The 25,727-nt window shown below is 37.3% G+C and overlaps 1 protein-coding gene across 2 annotated transcripts in view; it reads left to right on the top strand.

Annotated features, from left to right (window-relative positions):
• USP45 (ubiquitin specific peptidase 45) overlaps positions 1-25,727 on the top strand; it is a 78,834-nt gene that overhangs the window by 39,845 nt on the left and 13,262 nt on the right. For both annotated transcript variants that reach the window (XM_011973675.1, XM_011973674.1), the window contains 6 exons: positions 1,260-1,347; positions 7,998-8,079; positions 10,190-10,281; positions 11,790-11,846; positions 12,177-12,320; positions 24,719-25,385. In XM_011973675.1, coding sequence (XP_011829065.1) covers positions 1,260-1,347; positions 7,998-8,079; positions 10,190-10,281; positions 11,790-11,846; positions 12,177-12,320; positions 24,719-25,385 — 1,130 coding nt within the window. The remainder of the gene's footprint in view (positions 1-1,259; positions 1,348-7,997; positions 8,080-10,189; positions 10,282-11,789; positions 11,847-12,176; positions 12,321-24,718; positions 25,386-25,727) is intronic.

Below are 25,727 nucleotides of genomic sequence, written 5' to 3'. Positions count from 1 at the left end.
CACCTGTACTAAAAATACAGAAATTAGCCACGCACGATGGCAGGTGTGGCAGGCAACTGTAGTCCCAGTCACTCAGGAGGCTGAGGCAGGAGAATTACTTGAATCCGGGAGGCGGAGGTTGCAGTGAGCTGAGTTTGTGCCACTGCACTCCAGCCTGGGTGACAGAGTGAAACTCCGTCTCACAAAAATAAGATAATAATTAAAAATAATTAAGTACTGCACTCAGTCAAAAGACCTGTAGTTACATTAGTGGCACTTAGCTTGTTCTTCAGTTTTCTCAAGCATAAAGTAGAACTTATATTAATTATAAATTCCTGAACAGTGCTGTTTTGTATATCACATGAGATATGTTATAAATATCATCAATAGTTGTGAATTTGTCTTCTATAGTCTATTCTCATTCTTTTGTGTTTTGACAATTATTTCTTCATCTTAGGTCAGGGCACTTTCTAGATTTAATACTTGTCTGCACTTAAGGCAAAATGTTCATTTTAGCATTAGAGTTTACTGTAGATTACTTTTTAAAGTAACTGAAATCAACCACATATTTCCTATGTCAGTGTCTCCATGAATAGTACCTGATCTTTCTATTAAATTAATACAGAGGAATTTTAATTATCAAGTCCGTAAAAAATATATTCACAGGGAGATCAACTTATAGTCCTTTATTTGAATATAAATACTCTCTCGCTTTCCTTTTGGTTAAGGTAGGAAGATAATAAATCACTGTGGCTTGGGTTTGAATACTGGTTTATTTGCCAGCCATATGACCTTGCAAATGATTTAAACAATACTGCTGAGTCCTCGCGTGTAAGTTGGAGAAAACAGTACATCCCAACAAAGTTGTTGGAGGATTATGCCTGAACGTGTGAAAAACTACTAGTATTGTGCTTAACATGTAGTAATTGCTTAATAAATGATAGCCGTATTCTCAGTGCACACTTAAGATCACACCCTAATTGGACCAGTAATCACATTTTGTCTATTTAGTTGGAAAAGTAGTAAACTGCGTCTTTATGCCATTTTGTGTGTGTGGGTGTGTGTTTTGGTAGAGAACGGGGTTTTGCCTTGTTGCCCAGGCTGGTCCTGAACTCCTGAGCTCAAGTAATCTGCCCCTCAGCCTCCCAAAGTGCTGGGATTACAGGTGTAGGCTGCCGCACCCAGCTAATAATATGCTATTTCAAGTGCATTTAGACAAGAGTGTTGAACCATGGAATGATTATGCTTTTTTTCTTTCCTCTTTTGTCTTTACATCACAGGGCACCTCGATTTAAAGATTTCCAGCAACAGGACAGTCAGGAGCTTCTTCATTATCTTCTGGATGCAGTGAGGACAGAAGAAACAAAGGTCAGGTTTCTTTATGTATATCATATATTCTCTTCAAGAAGAGGATACAAAACTAAGGAAGTATTGAGGGGTCAAGGCGGGGTGTATCATCTGAGGTCAGGAGTTTGAGACCAGCCTAGCCAATATGGTGAAACCTCCTCTCTACTAAAACATAAAAATTAGCCAGGTATGGTGGTGCATGCCTGTAATTCCAGCTACTTGGCAGGCTGAGACATGAGAATTGCTTGAACTCAGGAGGCAGAGGTTGCAGTGAGCCGAGGTCATGCTACTGCATTACTCCAGCCTGGGTGACAGAGTAAGACTGTGTCTCAAAAAACAAACAAACAAACAAAAAACAAGTAATTTCTACTACAATTTAAAAGTACAGTTGAGAAATAATTTAATTTTTTAGAATAAATCTTCTAGATATTTTTTCTTTCTTCTGTAAGATATTCACCTTTATCTTTTTACAGCCCTACTGTCCTTTTTCGTTAATGCCCTTTGGCTGTAAATAAAGTAATTTAAACTAGCTTAAGTAAAAAGGAATTGTGGCCAGGCATGGTGGCTCATGCCTGTAATCCCAACACTTTGGAAGGCTGAGGCAGGTGGATCACCTGAGGTCAGGAGTTCAAGACCAGCCTGGGAAACATGGTGAAACCCTGTCTCTACTAAAAATATAAAAATTAGCCAGATGTGGTAGCGTGCGCCTGTAATCCCAGCTACTTGGGAGGCTGAGGCAAGATAAACGCTTGAACCCCGGAGGTGGAGGTTGCAGTGAGCCAAGATCGTGCCACTCTACTCCAGCCTGGGTGACAGAGTGAAATGCCGTTTAAAAAAAAAAAAAAAAAGAATAGGGAATCTTAAGATGCAGGGAGATATTCCTGGGGGATATAGGAACAGGAAAGCTGTCAGGAATCCAGAAAGCATTCTTCTTCTTATCCTAGTTTCTCTGGCTCTGTAGATAATTTTCTTCATTTTTCTCCATGCAGACCAAGCAGTATTTGTATGTCATAGTTCCATGTATGTAAAAACTATATTGGCTCTTCATGATTCTTGATTTTTAAATTCTCAGTGGAGAGAAACTTCATTATTCCATGTTGGATTAGATTCCACTCATGGATCAGTTGTTTGTGGCTAGGAGAGAGGAGTCCCAGCCTCTTGGATGAGAGAGGATTTCTCAGAAAAGGAATAGCTCATGGACTGGATAGATTCCCCAAACAGTGTTGATTGTAGGCCTATCCCCTAAATGATTGGCTCTTTATTGACTTTAATGTTAAATTAGTTAAATTCAACTTCTTCTCGGGAGGGGTTTCCTATGCACATAGGATTCAGTTTATCAGAGAAAATGTAAGATATTAAGGATGTCAGATACACAGTACGCACTCTCCATTTTCCTCCCTCTTACTCATAAAAGACATTGTTAATCGTTCCTAACAGTCCAGAATTATTTTCTGAGCACACCACTGTGGGCAGCCCTTGTCAGTCATAACTGGAATAATAGGTGAAAACCTGTTTTCCATTCAAGGCAAATATGCTTCTTAATCTGTATGGTAATATGTAATAAAAGCAGCCAAGTGTTCAGTGAAGTACATACATGCTTGTGATAAGTAGTGCTAGGCATGATTGACCTTCCTTTTTTAAAAAAAAATTCTGCCAGGTATGGTGGCTCATGCTTGTAATTCCAGCACTCTGGGAGGCCAAGGTGGGTGGATCACTTGAGCTCAGGAATTTCAGACCAGCCTGGTCAACATGGTGAAACCATGTGTCTACTAAAAACACAAAAATTGGCCAGGCGTGGTGGTGCACACCTGTAATCCCAGCTTCTCGGGTGACTGAAGCATGAGAACCACTTGAACCTGAGAGGCGGAGGTTGCAGTGCGCTGTGATCGCACCACTGCACTCCAGCCTGGGCAACAGAGCAAGGGCCTACCTCAAAAAACAACAAAAATCCTGTGTTTTAATTGTTGTGTGGCAGTGTCTCTTTACTCCTAGTGACTGTTTCATGTGTCCGTGTGAAGAGATCACCAAACAGGCTTTGTGTGAGCAACATGGCTGTTTATTTCACCTGGGTGCAGGCGGGCTGAGTCCGAAAAAGGAGTCAGCAAAGGTGATGGGATTATCATGAGTTCTTATAGGTTTTGGGATAGGCAGTGGAGTTAAGAGCAATGTTTTGGGGTCAGGGGGTGGATCTCACAAAGTACATTCTCAAGGGTGGGGAGAATTACAAAGAAACTGCTTAAGGGTGGGGGAGATTATAAAGAACATTGATCAGTTAGGATGGGGTAGAAACAAATCACAATGGTGGAATGTCATCAATTAAGCTATTTTCACGTCTGTGGATCTTCAGTTGCTTCAGGACATCTGGATGTATACGTGCAGGTTACTGGGGATATAATGGCTTAACTTGGGCTCAGAGGCCTGACAGTGACCAATTTCCAGTGAAGAGAAAATTAGAGTTCTAACATTTTCTTTAAAGTTTCCTTTAAAAATAAGGATTGAGTTAATTACTCTCTCCTGCTACAAAACGTCACGTATCACAATCCTATTTTTAATTGTCCGTTTTTAATTATCTGTTTATTGACTTTCTTATTAAGCTAATTCAGCTTTTAGAGGTATCATTCCCTTTCTGCCACTTCTCTACTTTTATGTAATTGATCATAAATGCTACCACTTTTTATTTAATGTCCCTGTCTGTCAGCTTTCTTAGATTGTGATCTGTTTGAGGAATGGTATTATGTATTGTCTCTGTCCTGTATGCCTTGCACATAGTAGGTGTTCTGTGAATTTTTGTTTGTGTGTGGTTTTTTTTTGGTTTTTTTTTTTTTTTGACACAGGGTCTCACTCTGTCACCCAGCCTGGAGTGCAGTGGCATGATCTCACCTCACTGCAACCTCTGCCTCCCAGGTTCAAGTGATTCTCCTGCCTCAGCCTCCCAAGCAGCTGGGATTACAGGTGTGTGCCACCATTCCCAGCTAATTTTTGTACTTTTAGTAGAAATGGGGTTTCACTATGTTGACTAGGCTTGCTTATTTATTTATTTAGACAGTGTCTTACTCTGCTGCTTAGGCTGAAGTGTGGTGGTGTGATCTCGGCTCACTGTAACCTCCAACCTCCTGGGGTCAAGTGATTCTCCTGCCTCAGCCTCAGCCTCTTGAATAGCTGGGATTACAGACATATATCACCAAGCCTGGCTAATTTTTTTTTTTTTTTTGTATTTTTAGTAGAGACAGGGTTTTACTACTTTGGCCAGGCTGGTGTCGAACTCCTGACCTCAAGTAATCTGCCTGCCTTGACCTCCCAAAGTGCTGGGATCACAGGCATGAGCTGCCACTCCAGGCTCCCTGTGAACATTTTTTGAATGAGTTGTATGTGCTTAACCTTAAACACAACTTCTTTTGAGAATCTGAATTGGGAAGAAATCAAAATAATTATTCTTATATGTTGTAGTAGCTAGTTTCTTTGTGATTTGCAATTATTTTGAATATGTTGTATTTGAATAAACTGATAAACTGACAGGATAATACTGTGTCATTTTACCTACATTGTGTCTAAAAAAGAAAAAAAAGAGATTTATAATTAGTTAACCATTGAGGATATTAGCATAATCCCCTAGTTAGTATTTGATCAAATTTTCTTAGAGCTAGGAACTGATACTTATAGTTGAGCTTCAAACTCAAGTCTTTCTGACTCCCAAACTAATGATCTTTCTAATTCTATAAAATACTGCTGATTGAAGTTTAGTTTTAATGCTTGGACATCTGTAGTCAGTAGAAATAATGATTCTAAGCCTGCTATTTGAAATGTAACCATAATTATTTTACTATTTGAAAAAGTATTAAATCGGATTCAATAATTATGATATATTGCTGTTCTTGTTGAGGGGGTAGATGCATGTTGGCAGGGTTGAAACAGGTTGCTGTTCATATTATAAACAATAAATGGGCCTACAGATGATATGAGTTACTTTAACATTAATTCAGATTTATCAATTGCTAGAGTTATTTTTTTCCTGGGGTTTGCAGGAATACATTTACTATGTGGTGGTCATGTATCATTAAATGGAATTAAAAATTATGTAAGTGGGCTGGGCATGGTGGCTCATTCCTGTAATCCCAGCAGTTTGGAAGGCTGAGGTGGGCGGATCACCGGAGGTCAGGAGTTTGAGACCAGCTTGGCCAACATGGTGAAACCCCGTGTCTACTAAAAATACAAAAATTAGCTAAGCGTGGTGGCGTGTGCCTGTAATCCTAGCTACTCAGGAGACTGAGGCAGGAGAATTGCTTGAACTCAGGGTGGAGGTTGCAGTGAGCCGAGATCGTGGCACTGCACTCTAGCCTGGGTGAGGGAGTGAGACACATTCTCAAAAAAAAAAAAAAAAAAAAAAAAGTGAGTGAAGTTAAAAGTCATGTGAATGGATTAAAATTATGTCTTGGGTTTTTTTTTTTTTCTGTTGATATTATAAAAAAAAGTAAAATATATTCCTGTCATTTTTTTTCTATTTTACCTCTATAATTTGATAGCAGTCTTTGTTATAATAAAATTATTGTTTGGTCATAATGGTGCAGTGGGATGCACAGTATCTTAGGCAGCACAGCAGGACACGTTGGTTTTGAAAACTCTTATCTTTCTTGCACTATTTGAGAGCTTTAGATGGTGCAGTAAAATTAAAATGTCAAGTCTGTGGATCTGTTCAATTTCATAAGCGAGGACAGTCCTGACGGTCAGCTACAGTGACTATCGGGGCAGGAGCTGCATTGTCTGGCCTGGGAACTCCACAGCTGTTAATCGTGCTCTTGTTGTAGTGTGTCACTGCCATGTGTTTTCTTGATTGAAGAAAGGCTACAATGTTATGTCTGCCACCAGAATCTTTTAGTAATGATGAAAAACTACTGACCTCCTTTCATATGGTTTCATTAAAGTCTTTTCTGAACTACAAAGTTGAGGAATAGACTCTTGCTGAATATAGTACTTAAGGGATCATTTGTGCAGAAATTGTAAATTTTTCGTGTACAAAATCAAATTTCCTAGAAGTAGTTCTTTTATAAGGCAGTCTTTTTAATTTATAAATTTATGCTTCTTTGTTTTTTCCTTATAATTTGCAGTCAATAAATTAATATTACCTTTTTATTAAAGATTTATTACTATAATACATTGTCGGTTAGAAATATAATGTGTTAATCACAGGCCAGTTAATAATAAGTGAAAGTCGGTTTCACAATTATTGGAGGAGAATGTGTTAAAAAAAACATATATCATACACAGAAGAAACATAAATTATACACAGCAGAACAATTCTGAGGGGTCACGAGTGTCTTCTGCTCATCCAGGCAGCAGGGCATGGAGCAAGAATAAGAACATGAGCACCTCCTTCTCCATATATTGTGTTCTTAGATTAAAAGCATGTTATAATGGCAGAAGGGAATCTTGGTGTTGACAATATGTCTGATTCATAAGTCTCTTGCTCCAATCTGGGTTCTTTACCTCTCATATCTGATGTACACATATCCTTCTGGAATTCCTCCTAACCATGCTCCCGGGAGTTCCCTTTGCCTCTCTTGTGTTTTGGCCTTGCCGTTGTTTACATCCCATGTTCTTGTCTTTCTTCCTTTATGCTCTTTTTTTCTTTATTCAAAAGGTGGCATATACCATATATATAACTTTTTGTACTTTGTCTTTTTTCACTTAATATATCAAACTGATTTATTAGATGGGCAACATAGGAAGAGCCTGTCTCTACAAAAAACAAAAAACAAGAAAACCCAGGTGTGACAGCTTATGCCTGTAATTCCAGCACTTTGGGAGGCTGAGGCAGGTGGCTTGCGCGAGCTCAGGAGCTTAAGACCAGCCTAGGCAACTTGGCAAAACCCCATCTCTACAAAAAATTTAAAACAAATTAGTCAGGTGTCGTGCTGTGTGCCTATAGTCCCAGGTACTTGGGAGGCTGAGGCAGGAGGATCACTTGAACCCAGGGAGGTCAAAGCTCCAGTGGGTGGTGATCACACCACTGCATTCCAGCCTGGGCAACAAAACAAGACCCTCTCTCAAAAAAAAAAAAAAAAATTTAAATTTTGAAAGATAATTAACAAACTTTTCCTTCATCCTGCTGTCATAATCTGAATTAGGAAGACAAAATTCATCCACTAATTAGGGGCATAGTTAATGTAAAGAGGTCACTTATTAAGTTTTATTCTTGGAATATGTAGTTTTATTCTGAAACTTTTCTGTGAGATTGTATCTTTCCTAAAACATACACAAGAGATGTAGAAATATATAATATAAACCTTGACATTTACTGAGAGCTGCTGAAGACAAATCATTATTGACAACTAAGTTCAAGTAAAACCATAATTAAAATTTGGGAGATTCTTCTTGCTATGGACATTAATTAATAAGTTTGGACTTTATTTACATGTGTATATAAATGAGGTAGTCCACATAGCATAAAGATTATAGTAACCAGCTTGATAGCTTCTTAATATAGAAAGGTCTTCATAGACAATAAATTTCATATGGTCTATTTTCTTTTTTGGTTCTAATTAAGAAGTGTCATTTTAGAGACAGGGAGAAGGAAGAAAGAGGGCAAATGAATTTACTCTGAGCCTTCTTTTATTAGGAGGATGAGGCTTGAGTTAACTATTACTAGACCAGAATCTATTAACTTTGTTTTACAGCGAATACAAGCTAGCATTCTAAAAGCATTTAACAACCCAACTACTAAAACTGCTGATGATGAAACTAGAAAAAAAGTCAAAGGTATGTTGACTCTTTGTTAAAACTTTTTTCTGTAAGAAAATATTAAATTTTTATTTTAGTTGGAAAAAGAACTGAGCATTATGTGAACTAATACACCAAAGTAGTGGCTTTAAAAGGAGGGCGTAGTTGCTGCAATGTCTGAAAAATACTTTAGTGGAACATAGAAAATGCTAGAATGTATTCATGTGAATTTATAAAAATAAAGCTAATACCATGTATACAGATTGACACTGATACCTTTATGTGAGGTCTTCTAAGGGAAACTTGAAAGGTTGTTGAAAGTAGCAACCACACTTGAAAGTTCATATTTATTATATTGTATCATTTTACATGTGTTTGGATCAATGGATTTATGGATTTTTTTTAGATGTAGCTAGACAAAATGCTTAAGTGCTCCAAAGACTCCTGCAAATAAACCGTTTATTGAAGACAGTGCTACAAGTGTAAGTGCACTTTGCCTACTCCTAGTGTTTGCTATTCATCCATAGAAATATGAGCTCCAAATGATGATTAGCTAATCAAAGTTGGTTATTTATCATTATCAATACTACAGTGTGGGTTTATATACCTTGCCCTAAGTGTATATTCTGCATTGAGATGCTAACTAATGTTAGCATGAAGTAATTTTTAGAAGATATTTAAAAATATTATTTGTATTTTTTCCTAACTTTTGTTTTTGTGGTTTTATAATGTATGTACTACTGGTCTATAATTTACAAACATACACACATTGTTACTCTGCACTTTATTGAACCCCTTAATAGGTTCAAGATTTTTTTAAACTGTAGCTGCTCAAGTATGCTTTGTTCTTTTGTGTTGAGATAGTGCCATCTCGTGGATATTTAGAATAACAACCCAGTTTTTCTTTCTCCTTTTCCAGTTTTGTAATCTCTATTTCCAATCGCTTATAGTTTTTCTTGATGAAACATCTTTATTATTATAGTATTTTTAAATACAATTTTAATTAATGTTTGTTGATATATTCAGATATGTTTTCTGTCATTCAGTGCTCTAATACTTTAAATGATTTTAAATATTGTTTGTATGAAACTTGAAGATAGAGGCTCAAAAAATAAGTCTGAAAGAGGGGTGAATAGGTTTGTTAATGTACTTTTTCCTCCCATGGCTTATGATGGCAAGTTTCAAATTTTTATTAAAGTAGAGAGAATAGTATAATGCAGCCCTTTTATATCTGTCACCCAACTTAAACTGCATTCATGGTTTATGTTTAATCTATTTTCTCCCAACCTCAGGTTATATATTTTTTTTTTTTTGAGACGAAGTCTCGCTCTGTCCCCCAGACGGGAGTGCAGTGGCGCCATCTCGGCTCACTGCAAGCTCCGCCTCCTGGGTTCACTCCATTCTCCTGCCTCAGCCTCCGGAGTAGCTGGGACTACAGGCGCCCGCCGCCACGCCCGGCTAATTTTTTTTGTATTTTTAGTAGAGACGGGGTTTCACCATGTTAGCCAGGATGGTCTCAATCTCCTGACCTCGTGATCCGCCCGCCTCGGCCTCCCAAAGCGCTGGGATTACAGGCTTGAGCCACCGTGCCCGGCCAACCTCAGGTTATTTTAAAGCAAGTCATAAGAATATTTTTTTAATTTATAAATATTTCCTGAGCAGAATAATTTTAACTTTTAAAAATATAACCATGTTCTTAACTGAGTTGTTAATTGCCTATGTTAATTCCTTACACTTGCGTTTTACGATACTCTGTTATTTTCGTAGCCATGATCCTGGCATCCGTAGTCCTGATAGCATAATCTCCTTTTCCATTCTTCTGTGTACTTCTGGTTAGACATGAGATTTTTCAAGTTTTAATGGGAGTGGTTGAGGTGTGGTAGGAATAGTGGTTATTGTTTTGTTTTACGTATTAAGTTTAAGAACAGTTCATTATTTCTTGGAGACTAAAATAGTTGATAGTCATAAATCTGCTACAAAATTGTAAAGGAGAAAGACATTGGAATATTGTATGTATAGTAAAATATATTATTAAATGTAGTACAGAATATCTTATTCAGATTACTTTTGAATAACCAGAAGATAGCCTGTTATACTGCTAGATGGATGGTTGACATGTTTTTTGCATTAAAAAGTATGATTTTTACAGCATATGGAAAAGAAGGTGTGAAAATGAACTTCATAGATCGGATCTTTATTGGTGAATTAACTAGCACGGTCATGTGTGAAGAATGTGCAAATGTAGGTACTTTAGAATTCAATTCACATGGAATGGATTACAATCACATCATTTTTATTATATTTTCTTTCACATATAATTGTTGGCAGTCATTTTTAAAATTTGTGACAGATGATTACATAATTCTTGAAAGTCTTTTTATACGCTATACTCCTAGAAAGTAAATGTGGTAATTTATATATTTTTAAAAGTGAATATGTTTTGTGTTATTTTTCCTCATGACACACCTATGAGGCAGTTTTAGCTTATCTTAATATACTGAAATTCATTAGCTCTCTGTTTGAGAGAAAAACTTCTGTGAAGACAGTAACTAACTATGTTACATTGCAGTGCCCTAAAGTATAATTCCAGACTGGGGGCAGTGGCTTATGCTTATAATCCCAGTACTTCGGGAGGCCAAGGCCGGCAGATCACTTGAGGTCAGGAATTCAAGACCAGCCTGGCCAACATGGTGAAACCCTGTCTCTACTTAAAAGAATACAAAACAATTAGCCAGGCATGGTGGTGGGAGCCTATGGTCCCAATGACTCAGGAGGCTGAGGCAAGAGAATCACTTGAACCCAGGAGGTGGGGTTGCAGTGAGCCGAGATTGCGCTACTGCACTACAGCCTGGGCAACAGAGCGAGACACAGCTTCAAAAAAAAAAACGTAATTCCAATATAAATAATTTAATGTATTAACATAATTTAGGGTAGTTATATCACATTTGATTTTAAGTTTATATGACGTATTAAAGATTTTTGTGTAGACTTCACTCACTTTGAATTTAATAATTTTTATTTTGAATGCCATCTTTAACAACTTAAAGCATGTATGAATTTTTTGTAGATTTTCAATTGCTTGGTAAGGAATATTTCTGTAAGTGTATGACTTAGAGTATGATAGGTTTAAATTTCTGTTAGATTTTAATAGTAAAAGGAGCCTTTATTCATTTTCCTGTCCCAGATTATGGAGTATTTTTCTGTGTTCTGTAGCCTTAAAGAAGCAGGATTATAAATTATATCTCATTCTAGCCTGTCATATTGAAACACAGAATGTATGACCATGATTATTTAAGTTTCTAGACTATTCAACACAGAAGTTGATTTCTCTCTCACAAGATAGAGAGCATCTTTTAAAACAGAATTATCTTAAAGAATCTATAAAACACAGCCAAGCTCTCTGCTTTTTTTCATGGCTTTTTCTTAACATTTCATAGTTTACTTATGTTACAGCCCTAAGCTCACCAAAAATGTCTAGTCTCTTTAATCTGTTTTATTAAACAGTTTATTTTGAAGTTATTTTAAATATTACAGGCCGTATTGACAGTAATATAAGTTCAATTGGATCACGTTCAGTGATGTTTGAGAATATCTTGTTTCGATTAACAATGTGCTGCAATACCCAATTAAATCGCTATTTTTTTCAGGAACATGTTTTGATGTAAAATACTAGGTTGCCCAGGAAGTTACAAAACTATGTGTTTAGGTTAGAATTCTAACTGAAGTTTTCAATGTGTTTTCCTTTTAAGATCTCCACGGTGAAAGATCCGTTCATTGATATTTCACTTCCTATAATTGAAGAAAGGGTAAGGAGAAGAAAACTAATGATGAAGCTTTTGTGAAGAACATTTAATCATTTATTTAAACATTTGTTGAGTATATTACCAGATATCTGAGAGTCATTATTTTTTATATATAATTGAGTTTGTATTTGTAATTGAGTCTGATTTGGGGGTTTGTGTAAGTATGCATAAAGTATGATACGGTTTTTATTCTCAAGGAATTTAAACTCTTAAACACTTTTATTTTGAGAATTTAATTTTTTGTATTTCAAATCAGTTAAAAATTTTAAGATGAGGACATCCAGAATTTATTTGCTAAAGAGGTTTTGTGTTCTGTACGTGGCATTTACATAGGTTTCAAAACCTTTGCTTTTGGGAAGAATGAATAAATATAGAAGTTTACGGGAGACTGATCATGATCAATACAATGGCAATGTTACTGTAGAAAATATTCATCAACCTAGAGCTGCCAAGAAGCATTCTTCATCTAAAGATAAGGTAAGACCATGAGCATTTGTTAGATGTCTGTTTTTTAACAGTTTTTTAACAAAAGTTTCAAGCACATCTAAAAGTAGAGAATATAGTGTAATAAACTCTCATGTACCCATTTTTTTGGCTTCATAATTATCAACTTGGCTACTTGTACACTATATATATCCCACATCCTCCCTTTCCTCCCATCCCAGACTATTTTTGGATAATCCCAGATTATTTTTGAAATAAATCCCAAATATATCATATACTTCAATGTGTATCTCTAAAAGAGAGTTTTGTTTTGTTTCGTTTTAAGACGGAGTTTTGTTCTTGTTGCCTAGACTGGAGTGCAATGGCGTAATCTCGGCTCACTGCAACCTCCACCTGCTAGGTTCAAGCAGTTCTCCTGCCTCAGCCTCCTGAGTAGCTGGGATTGCAGGCATGTGCCACCACGCCTGGCTAATTTTGTATTTTTAGTAGAGACAGGGTTTCACCATGTTGGTCAGGCTAGTCTCGAACTCCTGACCTCAGGTGATCCGCCCACCTCGGCCTACCAAAGCGCTGGTATTACGGGAGTGAGCCACTGCGCCCAGCACTAACAGAGAGATACTCTTTTAAAAAACAAAAACCACAGTACCATTATCATATCAAAAATATTAATTCATTATAAATAAATAAGGATTCAGTCATTATTTAAATTTCTGCAGTTGTCTCATAAGTACTCAGTTTTTTCTTTCGCTTTCTAAAGTTTGGATTTTAGGATTTAAAAGAGGTCTATAGATTGCAGTGTCTTTTTTTTTTTTGAGATGGAATCTTGCTCTGTTGCCCAGGTGGTGTGATCTTGGCTCACTGCAACCTCTGCCTCCTGGGTTCAAGCAATTCTTCTGCCTCAGCCTCCTGAGTAGCTGGGAGTACAGGTGCATGTCACCACACCCAGCTAATTTCTGTATTTTTAGTAGAGACTGGGTTTCACCATGTTGGTCAGGCTGGTCTTGAACTCCTGACCTCATGATCCACCCGCCTCGGCCTCCCAATGATTGCTGTGTCTCTTAAATCTCTTTTCATCTACAGGTTCCCTCTCCCTCTTTTTCCTCCTTTGCAGTTTATTTGCTGAAGAAATCAGGTCCTTTTTTTCAGCAGCATAGTGTTAACAGGTTCCTCTGTCACCTTTATTTCCCCTCTGAGACATTCAGATCTAGAGGCCTAGTTAGGTTCAGATTTAATTACTTATTTAATTTTTAGCAAGAAGACTTTTAGGTGGTGGCGTGTATACTTCCATCAACTAAATGCACACAATGTTTTATGTCTCTCTTTCTATGATATTACCAGTCATTGATAACCATTGTCTAGACCTATTATTTTACTAGGGACGTACCTGGTTGTTCAATTATCCCATGAAAATGGAAAATTATTCCATGAAATGGTGATCATTGATAACCATGTCTAGAGCTATTATTTCACTAGGGACATACCAGGCTGTTGTATTATCCCATGAAAATGGAAAGAAATCAATCTGAACTTATACTTCAGCAAAGAAAAAACTTTTTTATATGAAATGATTTGTTTTAATTTGGCAAACTGACATTAAATTTAACTTACTCTTTTTAAAATTTTATTTATTTATTTATTTATTTATTTATTTGAGACAGAGTCTCACACTGTTGCCCAACCAGGCTGGAGTTCAGTGGCATGATCTCAGCTCACTGCAGCCTCCCAGGTTCAAGTGATTCTCGTGCCTCAGCCTCCCGAGTAGCTGGGACTACATGTGCACACCACCATGCCCGGCTAATTTTTGTACTTTTTGTAGAGGACAGGGTTTCATCATGTTGGCCGGGCTGGTCTCAAACTCCTGATGACCTCAAGTGGTCTACCTGCCTTGGCCTCCCAAAGTGCTGGGATTACAGGCGTGAGCCATGGCGCTGGGCCTCAATTTAACTTACTCTGTTAGAAGGCTTATGTTAGAAGTCACAAGACTTCAGAAAGGACAACATGTTTTCTTTAAATAAAAGCTAACTTTGCTTGATAAGATATATAGGACAGTTAAATTCAACTTGAGCATATGCTTTATTCTAATGGTATAAAACAAAAGCATCTTACGGAGTTTGAAAAGGTTAAAGCATTAATTGTGTTGCTATTCCCCTAAAAAACACTGGTTATTAAAATATAAATGTGTAGTGATTTTTTTAAATTTTTGTTTAAAGAGTTAGGAGATTCTGTGGTACTGGCCAAAGTAGTTTTAATACATTCACTATCCAAATGTATGAGAGAAATACTTCCCACACAATATTGGTTAGGAACTGAGAATATGCATATATGATATATAGAAACTGTCTATACCTCAAAGATCTGGACACCACATGGGTATAACTTGTGCTTGTGCTGAACAAATTGGACCTACTCTTTATTAAAAAATTTTTTTCATGTACTTTTTTGTTACTTTTTTTATTGGACCTATTCTATGTTGAACATTTTTTTTATGTAATAGAGTTACCTTTTTTTTGGTTTTGATGGGAAAAAGTGCAAGTTTGCATATGGTTCTAAAATTAGAAAAGTACAGTTCTAATAACATCTTTAAGGTACTGTATTCAAGAAGCGAAAATTTAAATGACATAAATGTATTTCAGTCATTAGGAAGTTTATGTTTAGAAGTTATTTCCAATAGTTCAACTACAGAACCAGTTTAATCATGGAACCAGAATGATTCAGTAGTTAACTAATTTCAGTACTAGTTTTATAAAGATCAATAAAGTCTTGTTTTGCTGATTAGTAAAGCTATTAATAAGAGTATAAAGATATTTTTGGGCCGGGTGTGGTGGCTCAAGCCTGTAATCCCAGCACTTTGGGAGGCCGAGACAGGCGGATCACAAGGTCAGGAGATCGAGACCATCCTGGCTAATCCGGTGAAACCCAGTCTCTACTAAAAAAAATACAAAAAACTAGCCGGGCGAGGTGGCGGGCGCCTGTAGTCCCAGCTACTCCGGAGGCTGAGGCAGGAGAATGGCGTGAACCCGGGAGGCAGAGCTTGCAGTGAGCTGAGATCCGGCCACTGCACTCCAACCTGGGCGACAGAGTGAGACTCCGTCTCAAAAAAAAAAAAAAAAAGATATTTTTGACAAACTTTTCTTTATAGTACTCTTTAATCTCTTACAGTAATAGAAGCGCCTCACATCTTTTAAAATTATACTGGAGGTACAAGTACTGATTTGATCATAAGTTTTTGAGTTCTTCACCTTTTGTCTTTGCCAAATTATATTAGTTATCTAAAATCACACAAAAACTTAATATGAAGAATGATAAAATAATTACATAAAAATGATAGTGAAATTAGCTGAGAAAATCTTGCCCTCAAGTTGGAAGATGTTATCTCTGAGTACCTTGAAAAAGTGCGTTTTCTTTCTTTTTTTTGAGACGGAGTCTCCCTCTGTCGCCCAGGCTGGAGTGCAGTGGCCGGATCTCACCTCACTGCAAGCGCCTCCTCCTGGGTTTACGCCATTCTCCTGCCTCAGCCTCCCCAGTAGCTGGAACTACAGGCACCTGCCACCACGCCTGGCTAGTTTTTTGTATTTTTTAGTAGAGATGGGGTTTCACCGTGTTAGCCAGGATGGTCTTGATCTCCTGACCTCGTGATCCACCCGTCTCGGCCTCCCAAAGTGCTGGGATTACAGGCTTGAGCCACCGCGCCTGGCTGAAAAAGTGCATTTTCTTTTGCTTGCTGATAACAGGCAAATAATCCAGTTAAATAAAACACTATAAAATGAATATGTCAATTTCTGGCCTAAATACAGAAAAAATAGTAACAGGAGGCAGATACATAAACACAGTAAATAGCCATAGGCATATATAGACGTCCTTTTTAAACCAAAATCTAAGGTAAAATGAGCTGCAACAAATGGCTACCAAAAGATAACCGTGTGAAGTCTATTCCTCCCCACAGCTTTTTAAAAAACCATCATGCTGATTGAATAATTGTAGGGACTGGGAAATCTCAAATTGATATCCTTATTTAAAATCCTGCCTCAGCTCATTAGTTCAGAAAGAAATCCAAAAGTTCAATTCTCTGAGCCGCTTCAACACATAAGTATATTAGTTTTATGAAATTTTTTTTTATTTCATAAAACTTTAATACTTCTGCCAGAATCAGAAGTGCACTGTGCTCTGGTGCAATTTACATAAACCTTGGTTCCCACCACCTGTTAGCTGCGCAGCCTTTTGCCAATTAAGCTCTTTGAGGCTCAGCTCTTGCATTCAATTATAAGACCAGAATCTTGCTGTTTTTTTTCTATTTATCCCATCTGTTCTTTATTTCTGTTTCTGCTTTTCATGCACTTTTGGTTTTAATTGAATAATTTTTGTGTTCCATCTTATTTCCTCTGTTTTCTTTTTAGTTATTATAAAAGATGTTATTATGGAATTCCTGAAACGTGTGTTGTGCTTCTCATCATTGGGGTTATACTCATAAAATCACAGTCCTCTTATTTACATGGAAGAAATTAGGAAAATTTCAATCTTTGTTCTTTTACCAATCAGACCAGTCACCAAAAGAATACTGGTGTAGTTACAGTATCTATCAATATACTTAAAAATAGATTTGAGGAAAACCCTGTATTCAAAGGGATCTTACCTGATTTTACCATTTTTCCTAGGTGCTAAATTGCTCAAGGTATTATACAGAAGTATCTGAGACAATGGCAACTTAACCTATGTAAATTTTTTTAAGGATTAAATTGAATAGATACTTAGTAGTTTTAAAGTCCAAGTAAAACAGTTGCAAGGATATTTTTGTTTATCATGTGGTGTTGGCTCAATTTACTATTGGGAATTTTGGAAACACTCAGAGAAGGTCATATATTTCCCCTTTGATCATTTTCATTTCTTATATTTTTAAAGTTTAAAAGTGGGCTTTTCCCCTCTACTTAGTGTCTGTAACAAAAAGAGAAGCTCCTTGCATCTTTTAATAATAGAGGTACAAGTACTGATTTGATAGTAAATTGAGTTTTTCACTTCTTCTCTTTGCTAAATTATACTACTGTTACCTCATTAAAACTGAACAAAGTTTAATATGAAGGATGATAAAGAAGCATCAGGTGAGGAAAAAAGGAGAATTAAAACCAAGATATAGTAATGTGAATACAAATGAAAGTTAGCACTGGTGGAAAGGCAAAAGATCTAGACTGAATATTTTAGAAAGTTTAAAAAATAGTGAAAGGAAACCATGAATAGATATTTTTTATTGGAAAATTATGTGAGGCAAAAAAAGCACTACCCAAAGGTCTGAGAGAAAAGATAGGGAATTATAATGTAGCCACCTGCTTAATTTTTTGTTTCCCTAGACCCCACTCCTCTCCCCTTTCCCCACCACCATTTGGTGCTCCACATTGCAGACAGAGCAATATTTCTAAAATACAAAATTGGTCATCTTATTCCTATTCCTTGTAGCCCTCAGAATCAAGCCAACAGGCATAAGAAAAACTCAACATCACTGATTAGGGCAATGCAAATCAAAACCACAGTGAGATACCATGTCACACCAGTCAGAATGCTGTTACTAAAAAGTCAAAAAATAACAAATGCTGGCGAGGCTGCAGAGAAAAGGGAATGCTTATACACTGTTGATAGAAGTATAAATTAGCTCAACCATTGTGGAAAGCAGTATGGCTATTCCTCAGAGAGCTAAAAACAGAACTACCATTTGACCCAGCATTTCCATTACTGGATATATACCTGAAGGAATATAAATCATTTTACCATAAAAACACATGTATGTGAATGTTCATTGCAGCACTATTCACAATAGCAAAGACATGGAATCAACCTAAATGCTGATCAATGACAGTTTGGATAAGAAAATGTTGTACATATAGACCATGGAATACTATGCAGCCATAAAAAAGAATAAAATCTTGCCTTTTACAGGAACGTGGATGGAGCTGGAGGCTATTGTCATTAGCAAACTCACATAGGAACAGAAAACCAAATACCACATGTTCTCACCTATAAGTGGGAGCTAAACATAGAGTACACTTGGACGCAAGGGAACAAAGACACTAGGGCCTACTGGAGGATGCAGGATAGGAGGAGGGAGAGGATCAGAAAAAATAATATCAGATACTAGGCTTAGTACCTAGGTGAAGAAATAATTTGTATAACCCCTGTGACACAAATTTACCTTTACAACAAATCTGCACATATACCCTGAACCTAAAATAAAACTTGAAAAAAGAAATCTCATTGCTGTTCAAAACACACAAACAAGTCTGTGACTTATGTGCATCTGGTTAATTTTTGTCTGTCCTCACCTCCCCACATTTGTACTCATTTTCTAGCTAGACTTCCCTAATTTCTTGTTCTTTGTCTTACCTGTGGGCCTTTGAACTGTTTCTTCTGCCAGGAACAGTCCCATTCTCCTCCTGTAGCCTCTGCTCAATTTCTGCATATTTCTCTGCTCCACTCAATTCTGGATTAGTTCTTTTCCTCTGGCTTTCTATAGCACTGTATTTCTCCTGTCATAACAAAAATTGTACCTAACATTTGAGTTCTTAATTATGTCATGATCACTGTTTTCAGTTATTTACACCAATTATATTGAGTCAAGAGATGGATTAAATAACATGCCTAAGATCATACAGGTAGCCTATGGCAGAAATGGGGATTCAGACAGGTTAAACAAGGACCATGTTCTTAACCAGGTATACTGCCCCCTGCTGACTTGAACTTATGTTTTACCATACTTCTATTGGGATGGATAGTAGGATCTGCAAACAGGAACTGAGTCTGTCCTTCTTGCCACTATGTGTCAGGTGCCTAGTTCAGTGCTTTGTACATGGATGGTGTTTAGGGAAACCACTGAGCTCATTCTCATGATTGCCGCCAATAATAATAGCTGATACTGGCTGAGCACGGTGGCTCACGCCTGTAATCCCAGCACTTTGGGAGGCCGAGGCAGGCGGATCACGAGGTCCGGAGTGGAGACCATCCTGGCTAACACAGTGAAACCCTATCTCTACTAAAAATACAAAAAATTAGCCAGTCGTGATGGCACACGCCTGTAGTCCTAGCTACTCGGGAGGTTGAGGCAGGAGAATTGCCTGAACCCAGGAGGTGGAGGTTGCAGTGAGCCGAGATCGTGCTACTGCACTCCAGCCTGGGCGACAGAGCGAGACTCTGTCTCAAAATAATAATAATATAATAATAATAATAGCTGGTACTTATGCTGCTTACTGTGGGCTAGGCACTGCTCTGTGGGCTTTTCTACATACTGTCTCATTTAACCACCATGACAACCCAATGTGGGTTGGTGCTTTCGCTTTATGGGTGAGGAAACTGGAATACTGAGATGTCAAGTAATTTTTTCAACATCACCCTGCTAGTAAATTGGAGAACTTAAATTTGAATCCGGGCAGTCTAGTTCCAGAATCATACTCTTCTATCCTGTATCACTTCTTTGATAGTAAGCTTTCTCCCATGTAGTTTTGGTTATTTTTTCAAAATAGACTTAATCTTTGATCCTAATTTACGTTATAAACTTAGGATATTTTTAGTGGATTAAATCCATCATATGTCCACTAAGCAAAAAACAAGGATGGGAATGGGTACTTTTATATTTCACTGGGAGCAGGAGGATAAAAAGGATAGATAGAATAGTCTCATTCAAAAGTTCCCCAGACCAGCTGATCATGAGAATCACCTGTCTATTCAAACAAATTCTCATACCCAACCTCAGACATCATTAATGGGAATTTCTTAGTGGTAATGCCTCGGATATGTATCTTTTAAAGCAAGCCCTCTTAGGTGAATCTGATAATCACCTGAGTTTGGAAACTATTCAATTAGAAATGAGATTAATTGGATTCTGGACACAGCTATTTTTATTAGTTATATGATCTTGGACAAGTTACTAAAAACCTGTATGGGTCTATATTTTTCCATTGACCATTAATAATTTTGGTACATAATATTTGTACATATTTATGATGTATATGTGATATTTTGATACATGTATATAGAATGTATTGTGATCAAGTGAGGGTATTTGGGATATCAGTTACCTTAAGCATTTATCATTTCTTTGCAATGAGCACATTTCAGATTTTCTCTTTTAGCTACCTTGAAATATATAATCTATTGTTGTTAACTGTAGTTACCATACTGTTCTATGGAACATTAGAACTATTCCTTCTAACTCTTTGTACTCAACTAACGTACCTCTCTTTTTAGCTCCTCCACGACACCCTCATTCACTCTCTTCTAAGCCTCTGATATCTATCATTCTACACTCTACTTTCAGAAGATCAACTTTTTTTTTTTTGGAGACTGAGTCTCGCTCTCTTGCCCAGGCTGGAGTGCAGTGGCACAGTCTCAGCTCACTGCAAGCTCTGCCTCCCAGGTTCACGCCATTCTCCTGCCTCAGCCTCCTGAGTAGTCAGGACTACAGGCGCCCACCACCAAGCCTGGCTAATTTTTGTATTTTTAGTAGAGATGGGGTTTCACCTTGTTAGCCAGGATGGTCTCGATCTCCTGACTTCATGATCTGCCCACCTTGGCCTCCCAAAGTGCTGGGATTACAGGCATGAGCTACCGTGCCTGCCCCAACATTCTTTTTTTTTTTTTTTTTTTTTTTTGCTCTCACGTAAGAGTGAGAACATGGGATATTTATCTTTCTGTGCCTAACTTGCCTCACTTAACACAATGATCTCCAGTTCAATCCATGTTGATGCAAATGACAGAATTTCATTCTTTTTAGGGCCAAAGAGTATTCCATTATTGATATATACTACATTTATCCATTCAACTACTGATGGACACTTAGATTGATTCCATATCTTGGCTATTGTGAATAGCACTACAGTAAACATGGGGGTGCAGGTATCCTTTTGATACACTGATTTTCTTTTCTTTGGATAAATGTCTAGTAGTGGGATTGCTGGATCTTATGGTAGCTCTATTTTAGTTTGTTGTTGTTGTTATTATTGTTGTTGTTTGAGACAGAGTCTCACTCCATTGCCCAGGCTGAAGTGCTGTGGCACAGTCTCAGCTCACTGCAACCTCTTCCTTCTGGGTTCCAGTGATTCTCATGCCTCAGCCTTCATCTCCCAAGTAGCTGGGTCTACAGGCGTGTGCTACCATACCCAGCTAATTTTTGTATTTTATTAGAGACTGGGTTTCACCATGTTCCCCAGGCTGGTCTCGAACTCCTGACCTCAAGTGATCCACCTACTTCAGTCTCCCAAAGTGCTGGGATTATAGGTGTGAGCCATTGTACCTGGCCCTATTTTAATTTTTTGAGAAATCTCCATACTGTTGTGTTTGTTTTTTTGTTTTTTGAGATGGAGTGTCACTTTGTCACCTGGGCTGGAGTGCAGTGGTGTGATCTCGGCTCACTGCAACCTCCGTCTCCTGGGTTCAAGTGATTCCACTGCGTCAGCCTCCCGAGTAGCTGGGATTACAGGCACCTGCCATCACGCCCAGCTTATTTTTTTGTATTTTTAGTAGAGACAGGGTTTTCACCATGTTGGCCAGGATGGTCTTGGACTCCTGACCTCGTGATCCACCCACTTTGGCCTTCCAAACTTCTGAGATTACAGGCGTAAGCGACCACGCCCAGCCATCTCCATACTGTTTTCTATGATGGCTGTACTAATTTACATTCCCACCAGCAGTGTATCAGACTCCTTTTCTCCACATTCTTGAAGGCATCTTATTATTTGTCTTTTTTGATAATAACCATTCTAACTGGGGTAAAATGATATTTTATTGTGGTTTTGATCTGCATTTCCTTGATGGTTAGGGATGTTGAGCATTTTTTTTTTTTTCCATATACCTCTTGGCCATTTGGATGTCTTCTTTTGGGAAATGTCTAACATTAGCTCCTTATAGGATGAAGAGTTTGCAGATATTTTCTCCCATTCAATAGGGGTCTCTTCACTCTGTTGATTATTTCCTTTTCTGTGCAGAAACTTTTTAGTTCAATGTAGTCCCATTTGTTTTTGATGCCTGTGCTTTTGAGGTCTACATAAAATCATTACCTAGACTAATGTCCTGAGTGTTTCTCCTATGTTTTCTTCTTGTAGTTTTATAGTTTTAGATCTTACATTTAAGTCTTTAATCTATCTTGAATTGATTTTTGTATATGGTGAGAGATAAGGTTCTAGTTGTATTCTTCTGCATATGGATAACCAGTTTTCCCAGTACCATTTGTTGAAGAGGGCGTCCTTTCCCCAGTGTTTTTTCTTGGCCCCTTTGTCAGAAATCAGTTGGCTGTAAGTATGTGGATTTATTTCTTTATTCTGTTGCATTGGTCTATGTGTCTGTTTTTATACCAACCATACTGTTTTGGTTACTGTAGTCTTGTCGTATATTTTGAAGTCAGGTAGTGTGAGGCTTCCAGCTTTGTTCCTTTTGCCCAGAATTGCTTTAGTGATTCTGGCTCTTTTTTGGTTCCATACAAAAAAAAAAAATTTTTTTTTTTTTTTTTTAGGTGGAGTTTCACTCTTGTTGCCCAGGCCAGAGTGCAGTGTGCAATCTCAGCTCACTGCAGCCTCCACCTCCCACGTTCAAGTGGTTCTCCTGCCTCAGCCACCCAAGCAGCTGGGATTACAGGTGCCCGCTACCATGCCTGGCTAATTTTTCATATTTTTAGTAGAGATGGGGTTTCATCATGTTGGCCAGGCTAGTCTCAAACTCTTGGCCTTAGGTGATCCACCTCCCACAGCCTCCCAAAGTGCTGGGATTACAGGCATGAGCCACTGTGCCCAGCCAGGTTCCATATACATTTTAGGATTGTTTTTTCTTTTTATGTGAAAAATGTCATTGGAATTTTGATAGGAATTTCATTGAGTCCATAGATTGCTTTGGGTGGCATGGTCATTTTAATAATATTTTCCTGATCCATGAGCATGGGATGCTTTTTCGTTTGTGTCTTCTTCGTTTCTTTCATCAGTATTTTATAGTTTTCCTTGTAGAGGTCTTTAACCTCCTCAGTTAAACTATTCCTAGGTGAGATTTTTTTTCTTTTGTAGCCATTATAAACGAGATTGCCTTGTTGATTTTTTTTTTCCAGCTAGTTTTTTGTTAGTATATAGAAACACTACTGATTTTTGTATGTTGATTTTGCATTCAACAACTTGACTAAATTTATCAGTTCTAAGGGTTTTTTGGTTGAAGTCTTTGGATTTTCCTATATGTAAGATTATGTTGTCTGTGAAGAGGAACAATTTGACTTCTTTTCCAATTTGGATACCTTTTATTTTCTTCTTCTGCCTGATTGCTCTGGCTAGGGCTTCTTAACTATTAGTATTACATATATAATAGGAAAGTTTGCTTCCAAAAAAAGTACTATATAAATTCATCAGAGTGGAACTTGTTGGCTGTTACCATAAGCTTTATTACTTATCATATGCTCTCTAGTATACCAAATATATATGGTGAAAATAAATACCTTATTTTCATTCAAGGAGTTCAGAATACTTGGTAAACACAGGAGACAATGTTATTTTTCCTGATTTTGAAGATTGAGGCAAGACACTTTTTATAACTTACCCTTCTTCTTCCCCTGAATAACTAAAACCGAGTATCAATTACTCATGATAGTCTTTTCTTTATTTTTTGTCTTGACCCTTCAGCCAAGGTATAGGAAAAGAAAAATGTAATTTGAGCCTTCAGCTGTGTGGAAACTTTAGTGAAACATTTCAGGTACCTTAAAATTTTTAATTAGTTGATTCCCCCCTTCCCAAACTTAGGTTATTTTATTTCTGTAATTTTCTTCCAGATTTATGGCAACCAAGCAACACCGTGTCATAATAGTTTATAGTTTACTTTTGTTACTTTTTAATTTTTTTAAAAAATAGATACATTTTCAGTGTTTAAAAATGAACAAGTATGGAAAGGCTTATACAGTAACTGAAAAGTCTCCTTTGGGAAGCCAACGTGGGAGGATCGCTTGAGGCCAGGAGTTCAAGACCAGCCTAGGCAACATGGAGAGACTTTGTCTCTACAAAAAATTTAAAAATTAGCCAGGTGTGGTGGTGCATGCTTGTAGTAGTAAGTACATGGGAGACTCAGGTGGGAGGATCACTTGAGTGCTACTGCACTCCAGCCTAGGCAACAGAGCAAGACCCTGTCTCTAAAAGCAATTTTTTTTTATAAGAAAAAAGTCTCCCTCATAGCCCTGTTCTACAAAAGTCCTACTTCCTTCCCCACAAATAGCCACTGTTACACTGTTGTTAGTTTCTTGTGTGAAGATTTACTTGTAAAATAGAACTATTTTTTAGTATATCTTCTAGTGATCTTAGTTTCAGTAGGCTTAGGAAATGGATCTGAGAGAAATGGTATTTAATAACTGTGATATGTTTAAATAAGAATTATTGGCATTTATTTTCAACGAGGTTACAAGATTCTTTTTCTTTGAAAACACTGTCAACTTACAGAGTCAACTAATTCATGACCGAAAATGTATTAGGAAATTGTCTGGAGAAACTGTTGTCACATACCAGAAAAAGGAAAACCTTGAAATGAATGGGGATTCTTTATTGTTTGCAAGACTCATGAATTCTGAGTCACCTCTGAATGAAAGCCCTACTGATGACAGTGAAAAAGAAGCCAGCCATTCTGAAAGTAATGTTGATGCTGACAGTGAGGCTTCAGAATCTGAAAGTGCTTCAAAGCAGACTGAGCTGTTCAGATCCAGCAGTGGATCTGGTGTGCACACAGATGGACCCCTTTACCCTCCATCAGCAGGTGAACTGGTGTACACCAAGGAGACTGACAGTGGCGATAAGCAAATGGCTGAGGCTATTTCTGAACTTCATTTGAGGAGCACTGTAACTGGACATCAAGATTTTGACAGAGAAAATCAGCCACTAAGTATTTCAAATAATTTATGTTTTTTAGAGGGGAAGCATTTGAGGCCTCATAGTCCCCAAAATGCTTTTCAGACCCTTTCTCAGACCTATATAACTGCTTCTAAAGAATGTTCAGTTCAGTCCTGTCTCTACCAGTTTACATCTATGGAATTACTAATGGGGAATAATAAGCTTCTATGTGAGAACTGTACTAAAAACAAACAGAAGTACCAAGAAGAAACCAGTTTTGCAGGTAACTATTTTTTTAATTAAATAATTATTGATTTCCTGATAGTGTCTAGTGAGTTACAAATTTCACTGAGAATTTTACTGAGAATCTTGTTTTTATACTTGCGTAACTTAAGCACAGAGATTGTTTTATTCATATTTGTACCTGAGCACTTATGATACTGGGCAGAACAGATTTTCAATAGTTTTTTTTGTTTAAATAAATTGAAGAGCAGGAAGTATACAACTCTGCCTTAAAAATGCAAACTCATATAATCTTATTTGAGGGAACTATGTATCTGAAATCTATCCAGAAGAAATACCCCTACAATTTTTTTTTTTTTTTTTTTTTTTTTTTTTTTTTTTT

This window comes from Mandrillus leucophaeus, unplaced genomic scaffold, assembly GCF_000951045.1.
Source record: "Mandrillus leucophaeus isolate KB7577 unplaced genomic scaffold, Mleu.le_1.0 Scaffold1392, whole genome shotgun sequence".
NCBI lineage: Eukaryota > Metazoa > Chordata > Mammalia > Primates > Cercopithecidae > Mandrillus > Mandrillus leucophaeus.
Note: the sequence above shows the minus strand (reverse complement) of the source record. Positions and strands in the feature narration are given on the sequence as shown.